At 35.8% G+C, this 22,057-nt stretch overlaps 1 protein-coding gene across 3 annotated transcripts; it reads right to left on the bottom strand.

Moving 5' to 3' along the window:
- Positions 1–1,315: 1,315 nt before the first annotated feature.
- Positions 1,316–18,753, bottom strand: nr1h4 (nuclear receptor subfamily 1, group H, member 4). 3 transcript variants are annotated; one of them, XM_039650477.2, is made up of 10 exons: positions 18,637–18,753; positions 17,177–17,353; positions 14,574–14,951; positions 10,300–10,440; positions 9,816–9,952; positions 9,238–9,336; positions 8,884–8,983; positions 8,056–8,202; positions 4,011–4,124; positions 1,316–1,857 (listed from the first exon to the last, which is right to left on the bottom strand). In XM_039650477.2, the coding sequence occupies exons 2-10, from the start codon at positions 17,271–17,273 to the stop codon at positions 1,619–1,621; spliced, it is 1,452 nt and encodes a 483-aa protein (XP_039506411.2). In that variant the 5' UTR covers positions 17,274–17,353; positions 18,637–18,753; the 3' UTR covers positions 1,316–1,618. The 3 variants fall into 3 exon arrangements, with proteins under 3 accessions (XP_039506411.2, XP_039506412.2, XP_039506413.2); XM_039650478.2 differs by having other exon boundaries at positions 17,177–17,350; XM_039650479.2 differs by lacking the exons at positions 17,177–17,353; positions 18,637–18,753 and adding an exon at positions 16,732–16,841.
- Positions 18,754–22,057: the final 3,304 nt, after the last annotated feature.

The raw sequence follows: 22,057 nt of genomic DNA, 5'->3' as shown, positions 1-22,057 counted from the left end.
CTAAATTTGAAAGAGCATAATAGGACCCCTTTAAAGCTTGTAGTGGCATTATCTGTAACTGTCGTGATATATAATGCAGTTATACCTGGAATCTAGACTTTGTTGGCTTAGAGAAAAGCAATTTTTAAGATGAAAAGGCAACTTTTCAACTGTGACATGCTCACTTACTCAGACTCTGCTGCTATCCTGTAATGAATATAGGCCTATCGCTTGGTTGGTTTGTTGGTCCGTTGGGTCGGGTTGCTTTCTTACCTCAACCGAACTGCCCAAGAGTTCGTTTTCAATTGAGCATGACCGTGTTTATATCTAAAGGAACCCAATAATATGGCAAAAAACACACCCGGTTTCGAAACAAACGCTCGAAACGAGCCAGGTGTGAAAGCGTTCCCAAAAGAATGAAATCGTAATGGAGGACTAATCCTATATTAATAAAGTTTCGAAATTACCGGTCAAAAAAGCACACATGGGTTCCGGTGTCCATACTTTTGGCCATATTTAACATCTGTTTTTTTGGGGCTATGTAGGCTTACATCACATCAACACTTACCCTTCACTTTTTTCACTTGAAAAAGTATTGGATGGAATTCTTTAATTAATTACTCACCCTCATGTCTTTCCAAACCCGTAATCATCCAACCATGTAATCACAACTTTCGTTCATCTTCTGAACACAAATTAAGATCTATGTGATGAAATCTGGGAGCTTTCTATCCCTCCATACCACTTTGAAGCAAGAGTTGAAATCGTAAAACTAGAGACTTAGTCTAAAATTAAGGCTTTTGAATACACGGGCTAAACATTGACTTACACATCAGTTGTGGTAAACAGAAGCTCAAGCATGACGTGCGAAAGCCTTAAATTTGTTCATATAAAGCGATCATGTCTCTTCAGAAAATTTGGGCTAAACCGCTCATATGGATTAGTTTTACGATCTCTTTATGAACTTTTTGTAGCGTCAAAGTGGTATTTACGAAGCTGTCTATTGAAGGAACGAAACTAAAGCTCTCAGATTTAATCAAAAATATCTTCATTAGTGTTTCAAAGATGAACGAAAAGTCTTACGTTACGGGTTTGGAACAACAGGGTGATTAATTAATTACAGAATTTTCATTTTTTTGGGTGAACTATCATGATTTTGTGCATCTGTTGATGAGGTGTCCTCGTTTATCACTGAATCTGTATGCATGAATGTAGTGGTAAACACCAACTTCCAGATAAACACACATGCACAAAAGAAGACTGGAAATTTACATGCTTCTCAAAATGTGACTTTGAGAACCTTAAAATATTTAAATGAATTACACAACACAAACAATCAGTGTAAAAAGCCATGTAATCCTCAGGTTAAGCACATTTTAAACAAATCAAGCAAAGGCCAGGTAAACATTTACAAATGCAGTACAATATCAAAATATGTCCATCAATCTTTTCTTGAAAAGCTGATAACGTCTTCAAATAATTTTGACTTCCTGCTTTACTTGACATTTGGCAATGTATAATGTTTACATTTTATACTTTAACAGTCAAATTCTCTCAAAAGTGTGTAAACTCCGTTCTTTGGCAGCTTAGTAAAAGTCTTTGGCATTTCTTCTTCATTCACCCATTTTTTTTCACAAAGTCACTGAACGTCCCAGATCTCACAGAGGAGGGGGGTGAACTTGTGGTCACTCATGCGCCATGACTCTAGCATTTCGGCGTGGTGGTGGTTGAGGGTGCGTAGCTCAGTGAGACGACCGAGAAGCCTTGCAAAGTGCTGGGGCTCCTGAGGATGCTGTAGCTTACAGACCTTCCTCAGCACCTCCAACATGGGATCCTGCAGACGCTCCACTGCCTGCTGGTCTTTTACATACGGTCTGTCTGTGGTTAGATAGAACAGTTACTGTTTCAGTCAAATATAACAAATTTTGTTGTGGCCTTCTAAAGCTTAAAGGGTAACTAAACATTTAGTTAATGATCTGTAAGAATGGGGCTTGCTGATCATTGATTCAAGTAACTTTTTTTGACATTTGGGCAGGGCAGGGGCGTAAAATTTAGTAGGGACACCAATATCCAGTGAGACTGATAAATCCCTAGCAATAATTTAGATTATATTATATTATATAGAATATATAAATATATTTATAAACTGTGGTCCCCATCCCCACCAATTTCAAAATCAAACCTACGCCTACGCATTTGGGTATAAAGCATTTTAATTCTGCAATATATGGTGTAAAAACGTCTTAGTGCTGCCCTCTTCAGTTTGAATGGTGGCTACTGCAGTTGAACTTTCCTATTGGATGTTTGCGGTTCTTCGTGACGTACCCGGGTAAGCAGATTCCAGCTAACCACGCTCTTGGTACGAGCTACCACGCCCTCGGCAGTTTAAAAATCATCTTGTTTCGTCAAAACTAAAAAATATTGTTGATTTAACTTAAAAAAAAAAAAAGTAACCTGGTTGCCTTAAAATTAAGTTCATTGAAATGGAAAAATTGAGTTAATACTTTGTGTTTGTGTTGGATTACATGATCGATTTGTGTTGCATTCACTGAAATGTTAAAATTAAGTGTTATTTTATCTTTTTTTGAGATTTTTTTTGTGTTTAATGTAAAATTACATTGGAATTATTAGAACCATTTAAATTACAGTGGGTTACCATTGTGGAGAAGAGTGGAGCATTTTGTTTGGTTGTCGACTGTTGAAGGAGCATGTAAAATTTAACATTTAAGATGCTAATATGTGCTAATGCTAACAAATAGCTAGCTACAGTCCATCGATTTAATTATGTGACACTAAAATAAATGAAATATCAATGGATTAATGAATATAAAAATGCCTGAATCATGTCAGGAAGCCTTTAAAATTCACATTGAGACTACTTAAATTGGGTCGGTTAAAATGACTTAATTTCATGATGTTGAAGTACATGAACAAATTATGTTTGTTTAACGTAACCCAGTTATGTGGAACCTGTTGGCGAAATAAAATTAATTAAAGCCAACATGTAATTCTTTGGAGTGCATATATATATTTTAATTTTATTTAAAGTTAATGGGGTCGACAAACGCACCGGCGGATTTTGCTGGATTTTTTCACATAGCGGCAAAATATCAATATGCCTACAGAGCGCGCGCTATTCACATCAACTTGACAAAACTCATCAGATTACGGTTGCGTTGAGGGAGTTAAGACCGCAGTTTGAGCCAGCGACTCGAATTGATATGGACCTGTGTCCACAGACAATTCACCCTCCTCCACTTCAGGTGAAGGAGAAAAGTCCTCGACTTCAAATGACCGCTCTGTTGCAAAGCTACTTGCGTCACTCCAATCACTCTCCATTTTAAAGTCTGACAGCAGGTCTCACGCCCCTCACTCAAATGACAAAAATGTGGTAGCTTCTCTATTGTGATCGTATTAATCATTAACCATTTAACTTATTTTTGGAACAGAACTAATAATAAAAAAGTGGGTTTTAGATAGTTTAAAGGTATAGTAAGCAATTTCTCTGAAACATTTTTGATATTTGAAACACACACCTCCCTTCATTGCTCCGCCCCCAAAAATGCACAGACATGAAATGCAAGAGTGGATGTCTCTTTAGCTGAAGAGAAGCAAAATAATGCTTTGCGAAAAATAAAGCGAAGATGATAAATGAAAGATATGGAAGAACAAAAAATGAACATACAAAAAGTACACAATATATACAAACAAGAGTTTGTTATCCGGCAACAGCACATCAGCTCCAGACAACAATGACAGGTTTATATATTGGTTTATGTCAAGGTGTTATAACAAAGACATCTCAAAAAATGTCATATTTGCATTAAAAAAGTCATAATTGAGCGCCTGTCGTGTCAGTCTTATGCACACCCCTTCAAGTAAAGTGTTACCAAAAAAATCTTACCGTACCCAAACTTTTGCACGATTGTTTGTCTTCTTTTATTTTGCTCAAATAAGAAATAAACCAAACTAAACTAATTAATCTGCATTCTGCAACTTTTTTTTATTTAGAACAGATATGATATGCTCACCTGGTGAGAGGATTGTGATAGCAGTAAGTAAAGCATGTTCCTCTTGCATCATCTGCAGCTCTCCAATGCTTTTATAGAAGTTAAACATGGGTGTCATAAACTCTTCAGATATTCCTGAGGAAATAAAGCAATTCATGATGATACCAAGCTTTGTAATTATTTTCTAAATCGCTTTATTGAAAGTCCAGAAATAACAACATGAAAACAGCTGTCATTTATTACCTCAGCCTCAAGCAACCACTCCAAAACATTTATCAGAAGCTATAACTACATTTAAAAATAACCTGATGAGCCTGATACACATATTTATACTGGTCATGACTAAAGTTAAATGAGGGCATTCTTTCCTGGAATAAAGATTACACCATTTTTACGTTTGTTTGAGCTTCAATAAATAAATCGGAGTCACACTTTGAAGTATTCAATTGTAAAACTGTCTTTGTTGAATGTACAGAATTAAAGCAATTCATGAAGATACCAAACTTTGTAATTGTTTTCTAAATCGCTTTATTGAAAGTCCAGTAAACAACATGAAAACAGCAGTCATTTATTACCTCAGTCTCCTGTAACCACTACAAAACATTTATCAGAAGCTATATTTAAAGTTACATTTAAAAATAACCTGCTGAGCCCAATGCGCATATTTACACACTGGTCATGACAACAGTTAAATGAAGGCATTCTTTCCTGGACTAAAGATCACATAATTTTTACATTTTTTGAGCTTCAATAAAGAAATCTGAGTCACACATAGACGTATTCAGTTGTAACAACGTGATCTCATGACAATACGTATGTATTTGTATGTAAAGTGTCGTTCTATCATACGTATAATTACGTTTTATTTGCGCAGAAACGTATAATAGTGACGTATTTACAGTACTAAAACGTAAAATATTTACGTATTGACAGCATAAAAACGTAATTTATTTACGTATAAACAAATCCACCGACGTACATTTAAGGAATTGTTATATAGGTTTAGGGGTAGGAGTAGGATTGGTGGCTCAAAATAGGCCTATTTTAATGCTATATTGTTAAACTGCCCTTTCCCAACACCTGTCCGTTACGTTTTGTCCTTTTTTATATTAAGTATAGCCTACTGTAAAATGGGTATGTTTAGGTTTGGGATTAGGGTTACGGGATCTTACATTTATCTATAAAATGGTAAAAAGGAAAATTATAAGATATCTTTATGATATAGAATATACGTAAATGGTTTACGTTTTGTAGCTGTAAAAACGTAATAATGTTACGTTTAAATGTTGCAGATACGTCTATATTATACGTTTCAGCATCTATTCAAACGTACTAAAAAGTACGTTTTCTATCTTTGCAAAAACGTAAAATACCTACGTATTAACAATGAGACCAGGCTGGTTGTAAAACTGTCTTTGTTGAATGAACAAAGTGTATTGACTGAAATGTTTTAGGAATGGCCTGTTTCATTCTGGGGCCTCAGGGTGGCAGTGTTGCATATATTTAAAAGCAACATTGAGTATCTTATGGATTTTTTTTGTATCACGAAATTTCAGAATCCAGAATCCACCCATCCATCATTGATATAAACATTCATGGCTATGTTTCATCTTATGCACTATTTAATTTCATTTTCTTGTTTTCCCTTTAAAAATATGTAATACTCTTGAAAAATGATAAATTCAATTCAGAATAAATTTGATTTGAATTATACTTTAAATTAGATATATTTGCCTGTGAGATAAGGCAAAGACAATAATTTAAAATATATTTTTAAAGGAATAGTTCACCCAAAAAAAAAAAAAAAAAAAAAGAAAAGAAAAAACCCTCGTTGTTCCAAACCCGCAAGACTTTCGTTCATCTTCGTAACACAAATGAAAATATACTTTTATTCTTTAATGAAATCTGAGCAATTTCTGTCCTTCCATTGACGGTCTATGCGTTCTGAAGATGAACGAAAGTCTTACGAGTTTGGAACGACATGAGGGTGAGTAATTAATGACAGAATTTTCATTTTTGGGTGAACTAACCCTTTAAAAGAAATATTCATATCTTGTGCTAGTAAATTCAAAGATTAAATCTCTCATTTTAAGCTGTTCGGTTAGATTCTTTAAATACGATTTTTTTAAAAATAAAAATAAAATTAATTTAAAATCCATTCTTAAAATAAATTCAAATCTTTAAGAAAATGTATATTGTTAAAGGGAAATGTATATATTTTGACAAAAACGAGAAATAAGACAGACATCTTATGCCGTCTATTTGCTATCTGCTTTGGAAGAGACTTTCTGAAACTCCCTCAGCATGCAGTGGCAGATCATCAGGGGTCGTGACCTTGTTGCTTTGTGTTGTCTGTCCGAGGCGATCTGAATCTGGCCTCGGATCCCCACAGCTGTGCGTTTCCACATTCAGTGGGATTCTCGGTAACAGCAGTTCATTTAAAGCCTGTATTTGAAGGGCTTTCCTGTGTTTTGTGTGAGGTCTTTGTCTTTATCGTTCTCATTGATATAATTATCATACTTTGCTGGCTATGCAAGCCGAGAGCTCTTTTCTGATGTAAAGCGTTCAGCGTGAAGAGCCGTAGGGGTTTGGTTTACAGACCGACCAATCGGGGAAACCCGACACACTGATGCAGCTGGGACATTACTTGACAATTCAGCTTACCAAAATGTTAATATTAAAGAAAAACAGTGCTGGAGTGTAACGAACTTTTAAAAAACTCTGTATAAACAAACAGTCGCCACACGCCTCGAGAGATGAAATGAAATGATCACAGAACGCAGACTCCTTTCTCAGTTTCATTCATTTCCCTTCAGATGAAAGGATAACCTTTGTCATAACTTTCCAAAAAAAGGAGAAAAAAAAAGAAGAAAAAAAAAACACTGACACTTCACGCCAGAGAAATGTCAGAGGCGCTGAGAGCCAGAGAGTGGGACAATAGGCCTCTCGATGTTTAGATAGAGAACAATAGTCTCTCTTTAGACAGTGCATCTATTTCTCCCCCGCTGGCCTTTTGCGTGAATATTCCCAAGCCCTTTCTGGAGGACTCAAAACAGTGTACGCCACTCTGCATTCATCTGTCTGTTCACAAATATCAATAACTGGACGGTCGTTACAGCTTTTCAAAAACTGAGAGGCTGAAAGCAACCGTCTTTGAAATAAAGGTGACAACAAACACATACAATCTCACTTTATGCAGATACAAGAACCCATCTAAATAATTAAAACAATCCAGTCACAGTTCAATCACAAAGCTCCAAGAAAGCTCATGAACTGGAAAACTCATAACAAAATACACATTAGCCATTGGAAAAATCTTATTACAGACTTCATTGCAATGGAATAGACATCTCCCCCTCATAATTAAGCATCTGAAACCGACCTCTGCAATCCAACATTTTCTGACCTCTTACAACTATGAATCTTTTCTCTCCTGTCAACTCCCACTCCTCCCACCTTAATCAACCAACGAATTTTACTGCATTTTTGTTATTTTTGTCATCAATGTCATTATTATCATTACTGGTTCTGTTATGATTAATCTTTTTATTTTAATTATTGTTGTAACAGTCAGGTTTGTAAGAAATAAAGGTGATTCAGCATGATTCAGTTAACATTCTGTCATCATTTACTCACCTTCAAGTTTTTCCAAACCTGTATGAATTTCTTTATTCTGCGAATCACAAAATATATACAGAATATGGGTAACCAAATAGTTGATGAGCCCCTTTGACTTCCATAGTAGGAAGAAAAAAAATACTATGCCAATGAGACCAAACTGTCTGGACGCTTAGACTTCTGTGAAACCGAAACCAGTTGGACTTTAGTGTCCTTTTACACGTGTAACATACACCACGCGATTATCAAGATGGCAAATTTCCTGACGTTATTTAGGGTGGACAGATACATTATTAATATAACTTGCCCAATGAACTTTATGGACTTTGTTTCGGGTTTTAAGAGGCTCAACGAGTAGTTTGAATTCCTTCCCAGAGTCATGATTCCTTTGAACACTTCATAGAAGCAGTTCATGAATCATGCTGTAAATCCAAAATAATGAGCTTACCGCTCCTTCTGATCCTGTCCTCCAGCACCTCTGTGTGTCCGTTGGGCAGTTTCTTGGTGAAAACCTGGGCCGAACGCAGGAACATGGCCTCTACGGCGGAACCTTTCAATAAAGCGATCTGATCTTCGTGATCCAGAGACTGAAAACCTGCTCAGAAAACAAGAACCTGAGTATGTTTGCTTATGGTGGAGATCAGTGTAATATTGTATAAAAAGTGTCACATGACCTTATCTTGAACTATGTGATCTTGTTTTTTTTGTTTTCTTTTTCCAAAAAGTTGTATAGAAACTTCAATAGACTATAAAGATATTATATGATCAATACGTTATGACTACATACATTGCTTTAAAGGGATACTCCACTTTTTTTTTTTTTTGGAAATAGGCTCATTTTACAACTCCCCCAGATTTACACAGTTGGGTTTTACCGTTTTTGAATCCATTCAGCGATTTTTTTTCACATTTCGAAGAATATCAGTAATCCTTCCATTGTATATTTTTTTCCTATATGGAAGTCAATGAGACCAGAAACTGTCTGGATACTGATATTCTTCTAAATATCAGAAAATCGGCTGAATGGATTTGAAAACGGTAAAACCCAACTGTGTAACTCTGGGGGAGTTGTAAAATGAGCCTATTTCCAAAAAAAAGTTAAACAAGTTTACAAGTTAAACAAGATTCATTTTTCAAATAGTCAGTTTAATGTAAAATTGAAGTTGAAATTACTTAAACAACCAAGTTGATTGTGCTTAAAAATTTAAGGCAGAAACGTTTTAAAAAAAAATTTACAGTGTAGAAATAGGTGTTCGAGAATTAAAAATAACAGTACCTGGTATGTTTTTTGTGAACTCAACCAGCACCTGGACGTGACTAGTTGCCATTTCGGTCAGTAGAAGGAAGTTTTCTTCTGTGTTAAATTGCTCTTGTAGCTATATGGACAGGAAGAGGGAAATAAAAAAATATCAGTATGCAAATAAGCCTCTGTTTTATGACATTGGGGTGGCAATAACCTTGGTTACATGATTTAACATGGATAAGAAAAGGCAAAGTTGTTTACTAATTTTCACAGTAGCATTTGACTGCTTTGTACAGTAATGAATCATAAAAAGATCAAGGAATGTGATCTAAAATAAGATAAGGGCGTAAGGTTGATGTTTTTTTTTTTTATTTCCAGAAGACATACCAGCTTTTTTGCCATATCCTGAGGGATGCGATGCTTGTTGTGAGCGTCAACTATATAACTTATTAAAGCCTGCTGGTCTTGGCTCAGTTCTATATTTTCCTGAAATGACAAAATGTGGCAAAAAGTCAAAATGTAGGCCTATAAACCTTTTTTTTCCCTGCATTTGGGTCAGGGGGAATCCAGATACGTGGACTAAAGAATAAAGATTGGTGGTGTCAAGTAACTACTGTAGACAACTTTTGATCCTGCACAGCCATTTTACAACCCTTCGTCATATAACCATTCATAAATAACTGTATATGTGGGCAAAAGTGAGAAGAAGAATGATATTTTGTCCCCATGTTGAAGAGAATCATTGAGGTTGCCCTTTAACCTTTTATAGCACTTCAATAAAAGTTTCCAAAGAACACCCTAGTTTGCAATTATACCTGAAAAGTTATGTTATAACAAGCATGGCATCAAGGAAACTGCATCTCTAAAAGTTGAACGAATCAAAAAGTGATATTTTTGCATGATTTCTTTTTCTAGAAACTCACAACTGATTATAATAATAACCCAATCAATACCTGCACTCTTACCTTGGAGAGTTTTGTGGTAGATACAACCTGTTTAGCATCTCTACTATCTCCAACATCATCCCCTATACTTTCGTCAGATGAGGCTTTTGTGTTTTTCCTCAGTCTTTTGGATTTGCACTGGATTTCTGTTAACAAGCCTGAGGATGCAAATACCAAAGCGCCTTATTTGATTGCTAATTCAAACTTTTGACTGCTTTCTTTAATAATTACATGACACAATACTTGTACTTTTAGTACTTAAGTAGTGAATTTTAAAATAAACTAGTTGCAATACTTAAGTACAAAAAATGTTGAATACTTTAGTACTTCTACTTGAGTGTGGTGCTTAAAGAGCACTTCAACTTTTACTCAAGTCACTTTTTTGATAGAGCACTTGTACTTTTACTCAAGTCTGGGTTTCTAGTACTTCATCTCTGCACATTATTGCGTGACTTTCAAGCTGACGAGAAACACGTTTTACAACATTTGCAGTGCTCTTACTCACATTCTGCGAGCATGCCCATCTCTTTGCACTTCCTGAGTCGACACTCTTGGCATTTCCTGCGCATGTACATGTCCATCTCACAGTTTCCTCCACTCTTACATTTATATACAGCATTCTTTGTGATACTCCTTCTGAAGAAACCTAGAAGAAATACCATTGGATCAATAACAGAGTTATGGATGTCTTCTTTTTGCTTATTATTGCTATTGTTACGAAGTTATTATTGTCCCCACTGATTGTCCTTGTCTTTTATCAGGTGTGAGGATTTACTATGTAAATATAAAATCCCATGACATTACTTTTACCTTTTTACATTTCTCATGTTTTTTTGAGGATAGAAAAAAAATCACATTTTGCATTTAGCATTGTTTTTAGCATTGCACACCTATAGAACAGACCTGAAATCTATTTTGGGTTCATAATTTATCCTCTAAAATCCACTGTTTTAGTAAATATGTATTTTTAGGGTGTTTTTATTTTTACCTATAATTCTGTTGTCTGATGGCAAGTATAGACATACAAAAGCATTCAGGTGCAACATTCATAACCATTCTCTTATTCTGAAAATTATTGTAAAAATACGAGAAGCAAAAGTGGCTACACGCCTAGACTATTAGGAGAGACAAGAAGGTCACTTTGTAAACACAGTTCAAGGAATAGGTTCATTGCAGCCCAGTACATGTAACGTATATGTTGTAATGTTTAAGACATTACGTTCAGTACTGTAATACCGATACTCCTGGATGCTTGATTTCCAGTTCTAGGCAGCAGACAAACACGTGCAGTTGTTTTTGGAACAGGTAATTATTCCAGCATGAACCCATGAGCACAATGACACACATTAACTTTGCATGGCGGCGTGTGGCTCTGGTTGCCTACATCATTATTCAGCAGAAAGCTGAGAGGGAACCCAATCCAAACTGAACGTGAAGGTGCAAACCCAGCCAACCCTATGGGACTCGGGACACATAGCCCAGGATCTGCCCTTTGGCCATTGTCCATGCACAGGTGGAATTACACTTGCAGTCATTCAGCCAATGATTTTCCAAAGAGCTAAAATTGGCACATGCATGGGGTTACATGTCATTTATTACGTCCTTCATGAGTTATGTAGCCATGACACTGTAAGACTAGGCACAATGCAATATGAAGATTTAAAGAGGTCACAGAACAACGAGTGCAACTGCACATGTTATATATCAAATAAAAAAATGGCAAAGCTATATGTTTGACCTTAAAGGTTATGTGCAATTTCTATACATGAAATAATATAGGGAAAATAATTGTTTTCAAACAGCTTTCCATTATGTCTTCTTTGAGTGAGGCATAGTCCCGCTCCAAACACACACCAGCCAATGTTGCTATGTCAGGGTGGTCTAATAAATATATATGAAAAAAACCAAACAAACAATTGAATAGGCTACGACGTGCACAAATGTAGGACACGAACGTCTGCTATCGTCAGAAGTCGGCATATCAGTTTCCGGTCTACGACTACGCTATCTCACGACCAATTCGTACGAATTCGTACGAGTGATTAAAAAGTGGCTAATTCGTACTAACTCGTACGATTCCGAACCCACGTGATGGGTAGGTTTAGGGGCGGGGTCAGGGGTGGGTCATTCGTACAAATTCATACGAATTGGCCAATTCGTAAAATATGTACGATTTAGCAAAAACGTACTAATTCGTATGAGTGAGGTCGTACGAATTGTTACGAATTAGCCACCTCGTAAAATTTGTACGAATTCTCGTGAGATCGGGTTGTCTACGACTGTTCACAAACAAGATAAGTAAACAAACAAGATAAGTGCTGCTGTTGTACAAAAAATAAAGAGTTATTTAACACATCTAAGTTTCTAAGAACTGAAGGTGGATCTAACGACCGTTTCACACATATACCCCATTTGCAGTGCGTGTTGCGGTGCAGGAGCGACGCGTGCTGTAGTGCTTTCACATATTATGATACGTTTGCAGTGAATAACTTATCCGCGGCTGTACAAACACACCACACCAACTATACAACTTTATAGTTAAGCCTGGGTGTCAAACTCAGTCCATCCATGGAGGGTCACAGCCCTGCAGAGTTTAGCTTAAACCTCAATTAAACACACCTAATCCAGCTAATCTTGTCCTTCAGGCTCATTTGAAAAACAGTGCGAGGAAATGTAGTCCGATCCAATTCCCTAATTCATATGCTGGTTCTTTTTGGTCAAGCTGCAAAACCATTCACCCCAACCAGTCTTGTCAGGTTCCCGAATGAATGACTTTAAAGGGGTCATATAATGCCATTTTGTACAAGTTAATATGAATGTTTTGGGTCTAAATAAAAACTTTGTGTGACAAAGTCCTATTTACCCCTGTGGGTAAAGTGTAGGCCCCTGTGTTTGTTTGGTTTATATATTTTCTATAAATGTTTGTTTCTCATTATTTGGTAACTTTTTTCACATTAGACTGATAAAAAACAACAAGACATTTATTTCTTTATTTGGGATTTACATAAGTCATTAGTTCTATCCACATTTGCAAAACTAACCTTCTGGGTTCATGTCCGCAGCATGGTTTCCGAGGGTGGGTGTTTAAGACAGAGGTTTAAGAGGACGTGCGGCCTTCCTGTTCCTCATTTTATGCCACCCCAAAGAATTCTGGGTAGTAGGCATAGTCCATTTCTCAATGAGAGCAGGGAGTTATTGTTTCATGTTTTATTGTGTTATGTTTATTGTATGTAGAAATGTATTTGTTTATTATTTGTATTATTTTAGGTTGATGTATTTTGAATATTATTTTCATTTTCAGTATAGTTATGTATTATGTATGTGAACATTATTTAAATTCCCTACTACTGTAAAATGGTTGACCCTTTTAGTATAAAGGAATGTATGTTTGTCTGTGAAAGCAGTTCTGGTGAGGGACCTCCGTGAGGAGGGTCACCTTGAGTGGTTTTTGTTTCCGTTATTTTTTTTATTTGATAATCTTTATTTGGAAGTCAATAAAGATTTCACTGACTGCAAGCAGTGTCTCCTGCCTTTGCTCTGGTCATGACTTCACACTTTGTACTATACTTTTATTAAAAATTCTCATTAGTATTTTAAGAAAACACTAATTTTACCTGAAACAGCATGCCGTTTCAGTGCATATGCCTTTAAATGATAATGAGCTTCACTGACCACGCCCCTCTGTTCTGCTCATAGACAGTATGGTTCTGCTGGAGTTTTGATACAACGCACGTTGCCTTGACACAGTTGAGGGTATATATATTTTGGAGAAAGAATGGATGTGGGAGTCTCTGAGGACACATCTGTGCAACCATTTTTGAATGGTTTGAACAATTTGAACCGAAGTTGTACCCAGAACAAGATGACGACCTGAAGAGTTCGACAATTAAGGCTCATACAGGATGTTTCTGAATGGTTGGTTATTTTTGTATGCACTGGCAGGGTAGAGAAGTGAGATAGGAATGCTTGTTAGTTCTTTGACAGATTGACATTACAACTAATGTTCATGAAAAACGCTTTCCCGCGATTTGCAAAAGGTTAATACAACTTTACACTTCTTCTGGAGATGCAGAAGGAACATAAATAGTTGCCCCCTTCAGCTTCTTAAAAAAAACAGCTTATACTGACCCTCGTTTATAATGCAGTCTGGTGAGAAATGATTCACGCAAACATGAATGCAGTGACGTTCCTCGTGGGGAATATTCCCTTCGAAAACAAAACTCAGCCACTGCGTCTTAAGTGGTTCGGATTTAGGAAAATCAAAATGACAGCTGTGTTCATTATTATATCCAAGAACAGAACACCACTCCAGTCTATCAACAATGGCAGACTATGATGACAGCTCGCTGTTGAAACGCCGCTGTCAATCAACAATCGTGGGAGGGGCGTCCGTTTTATTGACGTCACAAAAACGAACGGCTCAATTTGAGACGGGGGAAAACAAGGAGATTAAAACAAAAACACTGGATGGATTTTTATCATTACTTGGGGTGTCAAATTACTCAGTTACTGGAGGGCCACAGTCCTTCATAGTTACGTATATAGTCCACCTGTATTTTTGATTCACTTAAAAAGAACCAGCATAAAAGATTCATTAGTTTGGCAATCGAGCTGTCTGCTTCATTCAGTTCCGTGGACGTGGAAGAACCAATGACAGAACCGTGGAACCGTTTCTGAATAAGAACTAAGAACGGTTCTCGGCCCCGTGGAAAGCTTGAGCGTGCCAAATAAAGCTTTGGAGTAAAAACGGCTGCAAAATAAAAGTAAAATGGGATTCACCTTTGCATCCTTCACATGTGAGGGCATTGTAGTGATATCCCGATGCTTTATCTCCACAGACAACGCACAGTTCTTCGCCTTTGCTCCTTCCGGAGTGTGCTGCGTGTCTGGACCTTTTACACGCAATCGGGACTACGGGGCAAGACTCGTCGAGCTCATTATCAAAGCTGCCTTCCAACGGTCCTTTTCTCATCTCAAACACATTGGATGTAGAGTACCACTCCTCCCCACTGTACTGTGAGTAGCAATGCTGATTGGAGTAGTATGATGGTGATGACATGGGGGGCTCCACCGAGGTGTACTGCATGCTGGGATAGCTGGTGAAGGGCATGACTTCCTGGTCATGTAGCAAAGGACTGTTCTGCTCTGCCAGAATATCTGAGGGGAAGATGGCAAGAGTGAGTAGTGCTTGTCATGTGTCACGGAGAAGCCAAGATCAGGTTAACCTTACTGATTTAGCCCAGCACAAAGTGCTAATAGTTCTTATGCCAACAGGACGATTAGTTTAACTACAACACATGGAGGTACTGTTACCTTGCAAGTCACCCCCAGAGCCATTAAAATCTCCACTACTGATAAGTGAGTGTTAAAAACATAACCAGCCTCTATCTAAATAGTAGCAGGAGATGTTGTGACACATGTACATAATACAGAAGTCGAACACACCCAGAAATAAAACAAGAAATCATTAACCAAGATCTTTTTTTTTTAATACACAAGATCACTTTCTTAGATAAGAAAATAAGAAAATCTGTCCGATATATTAAAGCCGATTAATAATCTATTGTTTCCTTCAGATGTGCACTGTGTGCCATGATGGTTTTGAATTGCTTGAAATATAATTGGAGTCACTTATCAATACAGTTAAGTGCAATATGCAATGCAAATCTGTCATATAGGCTACATAAAAATTGCAATGAGAACATAAATTGTGTGCTTGAGATCGAAAATTAAATAAAAATTTGGATTTAGATTTTTTTGAGCTTGTAATTGTTCATTTTTCCAGTGAAACGACAAACTTCTCTGATGTCATATGCCGTACTTCTCCAAACATTTAGTATAAGCTTCACCCCTTTCTACAATCAACTACAAGCTCGCATACAGATCTGCCAATCAAAACCAATGGATACAACCTAGTCCAAGGCCTACGTTTTTTTTTTTCATTTTCGATAATTAACACAGAAGAACAGATTTGTTGCTATTTCTGTTACATTGCGACTTTAAACTGCATTTATTATTTAGGTTAGTTCCAGTAGACATGTTGACTTTAATTAACTTGTTTAGGAATATTTTTATCACATTGACCATAAAAGAAGACACTTTATGCTAATAATCACTACAGCGCCTCATGTGGCAGCATTGAGAATTTTACAAGCACTTTCTGTTACATATTGCGCTATAAACTGTGGTCTGAACAATTTCAGAACACAATGATGCTGGAAATTGTTAGATTTGTGTCTAAAAAGGTTGCTTGCATTAAAGCTACACTGTGTGATTTTTACCCCCATCTAGTGCTGAAAAGGTATATGACCATCCAGTGAATATCAGTTTCAGTTCCTCTCAATTCCGATTTCGTTTTAACTCCTACGGTGGCCAATGTAGTCCAAGATTAACATGGCTTCCAGGTCGACCTCGTCCATGAGCGTTAACGCAAACGTAAACGCGAAAGGCGAAGCTTGAATTAACGGGTATGTCCCTCTTTGGCTAATGTACTTTCAAGATGGAGGGGCAACATAGCGACCGACATTAGAACCCCTTACCCGTATGTATTGTCAATGGCATATTATACACTCACGAGAATACTTTATTACTTGAACGAAGTAAATATACATTAATGAGCACATATATTTTCGAAAGAAAGTGTTTTAAGCTAAGAATAAGCTAAAAGAATTACACAGTGTAGCTTTAAGTACTTTTCAAGCCTAGCTCTATCAGTCATCAGGTCATCTGCTCTTTTCCGTTTTTTTATTCTTTATTAGCAAATATGAAAAAAGAAAATTTGCCCAAATGCAGTTTTCACAACAAAAAATTTCACAACAAACTCCTTCCAACCTGCATGGCAATTTAATAACTTTGAAGTAAAAAGCCATCTAAAAAGTTTCTACTATATTCATAACACAATTATGAGCACTGCGTCAGTATCATGAGTGGTACCGACCTGAACCCTTCTCCTGTACCATGGCCATTTCAGTACTGATGATCATTAGCTGTATCGATTCCTAACCATACAACTATATTCCTTCAACTCCTCAGCATGTGTCTTTGTGTCTCTTTTCACAAAGTATTACTGTTCTTGAACACTTGAAATCCTCAGAAGTGCTAGTGTGAACAAAGGTTGCCATAGTTGCTCATTAACCTGACAGTACAGTCCCTGGACTCATAACAGGTAGGATCGATCTAGTTTTATAAATGTCATAGGACAAAACATGCTGACGCGTGGTGGTAAAATTAAAGGTGACAGTTTCACTTTTTTGCTTCTGCTAATAACAGATAGTTGCTTCAGTTTATTTCATAGTTTCTGACTCATATTATTATTATTACATCACCCATGGCAAAATAGGATTAGCAAAAATCAGTGTGAATTTCCAATATAGCCTACTCACCAAAAAAGTGTGAGCCCTCTGATAGAGGGAATGCATCGCTGGTTGGGATCTGTAAAGGTCCCACCACATTGACGTCATGGCCCACCCACTCATTCATTCAGAAGCCTGTGTGTTGAGTCTTGGCGTCCAAAGATCTCTCAGTTCAGAATGGAAATGATGGGGTTAATCTTGTTTCTTCTAGACAAATGGAGGAAGTGATTTGTTTACTTGCATACGGAGGAAGGGTTTATTGCAAATTAAAGTATTGACGCAATCTAGTAAAACACTTTCCATAAATTGTTACACTTTGATTTAGGTGCAAGATTAAGGACAAAAAAAGTGATTAACCTTTTATACTACAGCAATATCATTCAGATTTCATTCAGATTCCCATGTGAAACCATTCATAGGGACAATGTCCTGATCTAATGGTGTTTTTTTTTTTTTGTCAATGGGAAATTCTAGAAATAATTGCAGTGACCTTTGCACCAGTTCTGGTCATTTTATTTAGCAAACCTAAACAATCTGCCACTAAATTTCATGATGTCTGCTTTTTCCATGTTTTTCAATAGCTAAATATACCTATCGTCGTCTTTTGGATTAATTAACATTATGTTATGATAGCTCAGGACAATATTTCATCCAGCAATCTCAGATTGTTCTCCATAGGCCAGGTTAGAGCAGACAACTATATAACTTATATACGCATAGTGTTTATAAAAACCTTTTATAATCCTGACAGGTAGAGAGGGATCATTTAGTGTTCGCCCACCTTATATGGCTGAAATGAAATCTATATTAAATTAATGTTCATAAGTTTAACTACATTGGGACTTTAAATGAGGTTTTAATTACTTTAACTTTCAGCACTATGAAATTAGGTTTTAATTACTTTACTTCACAGTGATATTACTTTTAAGAAACCATAAAGTGAACGAAATAAACTTGTCCAGGAAGGAAAATGTTGTGTGTGCTTATAAGTTCTTAAAATATCAATAATAGCATGTCTGCTAATGTTCTTTTGAAACTATATAAAGCAATTCTAGCGCCATTCTGCCAAACTTTGGAGGTAAAGACACCATCTTACGCCCAGCAGCAATGCTCTTTTTTAATCAACAGTGCCATTTTATGACGCTCACACCTTTCTTGTAAATAATACAAGATGAAACACTGGTTCCTTTAAGAAAAGTAACAGTGCTGTGGATATGTGGCCACAAGTGTCACAAGCTACTATTAGACCAGGCCTCAACCATTAGCGATATTGATTGATACATCAGCCACAACAACCAGTTTCCCATTTTTATATTGCAATTAATCAAATCTATAATTTCCCATGAGCTTACGCTCATACACACGGAGGGTCTCATAACATAGTGCAATTTCAAACCAGTAAATCTCTTCACCCACCCTCGCCAAAAGTCATATAAGCGTTCAAAGCTGATTTATTGAAGTAACAAATATCAGAAATGTTATTTTCTTACCTATTGCCTTAACAGACGCTGTGTGCTCTGTGTTCCCGTTTTGATATTCAAAGCCATCGGTATTTGGGAAGAGGCATCAAGCTTTGTGTTTACCTAGACAGTTCTCTCAGCGGATGGGGTCATTGGGAAAAAGGGACAGTGGTTATTAATTAAACTTTCTCTCTGTTTCTCCTCATGAGTAGTAACAGTCCCTCCCTCTCCCATATGCCCCAAACTTTGGCTGACAGGCCTACAAACGCAGCATTACCTCCTTAATAGTGAGAGATAACCCGTCCAGCACACCCTTCTTCCCAACGCATTCCTCAGTGATGCACCCCCACATACATGTAAACACAATTATTACTGAATAACGCTAGTCGCTCATGCAATTCAAAGCATTTGGATGGAAGAACATCAGCTCTATTTTGACTCATGACTGAAAACTTTGATATCCGATACTTGTGTTCATATTATAAGCTTGATCTTTGATGGTTATGCATTGCAATTTGGTCACATTACATATTACAGTACATGATGAGAACAGTAGACTACTTCAGGGTCTGATGATTGCTCAATGACCAATTATACTGCAACTTGGCTGATGATATTCTAAACGGGCATGATGACACATTTGGCAACACATGGCAAGCTGACACTAGTGTCAATTGCTGGAAATAAACTTTAGACGATCTATTTCACTGCGCTTCTCAAAGACCGTTTCATAATATACACTGAAATGCACATTTACTAGATACGTTTGTGTTCCTAACTTTGAGATTATTAGAATGTTTTCAATCTTCCAAGGATTTTTTTAGATATACTTCATTAATAAAAATTCATTTAAAACATTTAATATAATGCTTATTAAACTATAATTTTCGAAAACTTTAAATTGGATTAAATTTCTAAAATATTTTGTATTTTTTGTATTATGTTGGGTCCTCTAAATAAATAAATTAATAAAAATAAGTGATTTATGACAAAAAAAAATAAATATAAAATAATCTAAAAAAAAACAATTCCAATTCTTCAAAATGTATTGAAGATGTAATGTTTTATTTAATATGTTTGCAGAACCCCAAATATATTTCTCGAAATAAATAAAAAATGTTTAAAATAAAAAAATATTTTTTGAGACAATTAATACACCGGAAAAAGACGTTGTAAATACTATTAAACTATGTTTTAAAGGAAAATAATACTAGGCCTACTTAAAAAGTCACGTTTAATTCAATTTATTATTTGCCGTTGCTTATTGCACTAGCAATTTAATACTAATGCTAGCAGTTCAAATTGTTTCAAATTAAATCCTATACCAATTTTTTTTCTGTGTACAAATGCATAGATGGTGTACTCTTCGAAAAAAAAAAAAACCCAAGGGAGCTTGAATCCATTTTAAAGAACACTTTGTGCCAAAAATGCATAATACTTTCATGTTGTTATTTAAATTTTATCCGATAAACACGCTGTTTAGTTAATAATTACGGTTAAAATGAATTAAAGCTAAATTAATTCATTAAAAGTAAGTCCATAAAATGGTGGAAACCCTTAAAAAGCTCTATATATGAAGCGCCTGACAGAACCCTATAAGGATCTATACAAAATCAAGAGTGTACAATTTCTTCTCTATGCCCATGACATTTAGGTGAGTCACACCCCACTTGTGAGGTGTAATATGACCAAAACGTGATGAAGTCCTGCATCTCGGTATAATTGCGAATGTATCTAAAAACAAGCTCTTAATCATTTACCGGCTGTTGCTCCATCCAAAGAGGGCCCTTCTGAGTCAACAGACAGCACTCTGAAATAAACAAAACCTTTGCCATAGGCTGGCAGTCGTTCTGAGCATGGATGGCCTTGTGTGAAGGACACGCTCATGGCTCCATCAAAAAAAATTTAACGCTATCACCACTTCAGTTGTGAGTCACACGGCACACACAGGCTTGTTTTTTTTAAAACAAGAAGTCCATTTTAACAGATTTAAACACACTTTTTAAAAAAATGAAATTTCACAGAAAAAATACTTTTTGCTGTCGTATTGAGGTGTCCAAGTGAATGTGGGGAGTGCTTAATCTCCATCTATGTGTGTAGTTTGATAAACCTAAACCAAAGCAAACTAAAAGGTCTGAAATGCAAGAATGTGTTATCTATAATACATTCTTAGTAATTACATGGTACAATAATGGAGAGCTATCACCTAAAGCCCCTTTATGTTTGATCGTAATCTGGTACTTATCTGGTAGTTAATCTCAAAATAAAAAGTGCTTACTGTTTTAGAACCACATATCAAATCATAAAAGGTAGATGTAGAGATAAGACCATCAAACTACTACAAACCAGTGAGATGCTGCATATCAGCATGTTAAACATGAGCTGTCAAGGACTGTGGCACAAAAAATGCCATTAAACACCATAACAAGGTCCACAACCTTGAACTTTCCCAAGATTTACCCCAAAAAGACCTGTTAACATGTAATAGGATAGTCAACCAAGCACTTCAAATGATGGTGCATTAAATGACTGAAAACACACATTGCTGAAGTGTCACTTTACTCTGATCTGATTTATTCTGATTTACTCTGTGCTGGAACTAGAGTTTCAATAAGCTGAATCTTGAGGGCCGAATAACATAGTAACCATACAGTTCATGTTTGATTATGGTGGCACTGTTAATTGTACATTTTATGGTGGCAGTTATATAAAAAGTTTTTCTGTAATGTTCTTAAACTGGAAAAAATAACATTTGCATTAAGGTTGTCATTAAATTTTCTTTTTATATAAACATGGCAACCCATCAGGGTTATTTAGTGTATCCATACAATTATTAAAAACATTTTTATTTAGTGAAATCAAGCTGAAATTAAATTTAAAAAAATATTTAATAAAAAAAATTAAGACTTTAATTCGAACTGAAATAAATTAAACCTATATAAACCTTTATTAATAAAAGGTTTCAATATTCAATATTAATAAAAACTATAATAGTATATAAATGATATACTAAAATAAACCCATCCAGGGAGAACACTCTTTTCAGTAGACTACGTTTGTTTATTTATTATTATTTTAAAATCTATTTTTTTTTTTATATATATAGTTTGGACCAATTATGAAATGTATACTACACTGTAAAAAAAATTTTGTTGGTTAAACTTAAAAAAATAAGTAACCTGGTTGCCTTAAAATTTTAAGTTCATTGAAATTGAAAAATTGAGTTAATACAATGAAGGAGATTGATTTAATCATCAGAATCAAACTTGATTTGACAAAAGAAAAAATGTTGTGATTAAAAATCATGAAAATATTTTTTGTACAGTGTACACTTTTTTTTAAGCTCGGCAGTTTTCTGTGACATTATGTTCAGACTGTCAGTAAAAATATTATTTTTGTGCATATCCGATTGAAATCAGATCTGAGCAAGTGAACTGCCAAATATCACATG

Source organism: Pimephales promelas, chromosome 10, assembly GCF_988280905.1.
Source record: "Pimephales promelas chromosome 10, fPimPro1.hap1.1, whole genome shotgun sequence".
NCBI classification, from domain to species: domain Eukaryota; kingdom Metazoa; phylum Chordata; class Actinopteri; order Cypriniformes; family Leuciscidae; genus Pimephales; species Pimephales promelas.
Note: the sequence above shows the minus strand (reverse complement) of the source record. Positions and strands in the feature narration are given on the sequence as shown.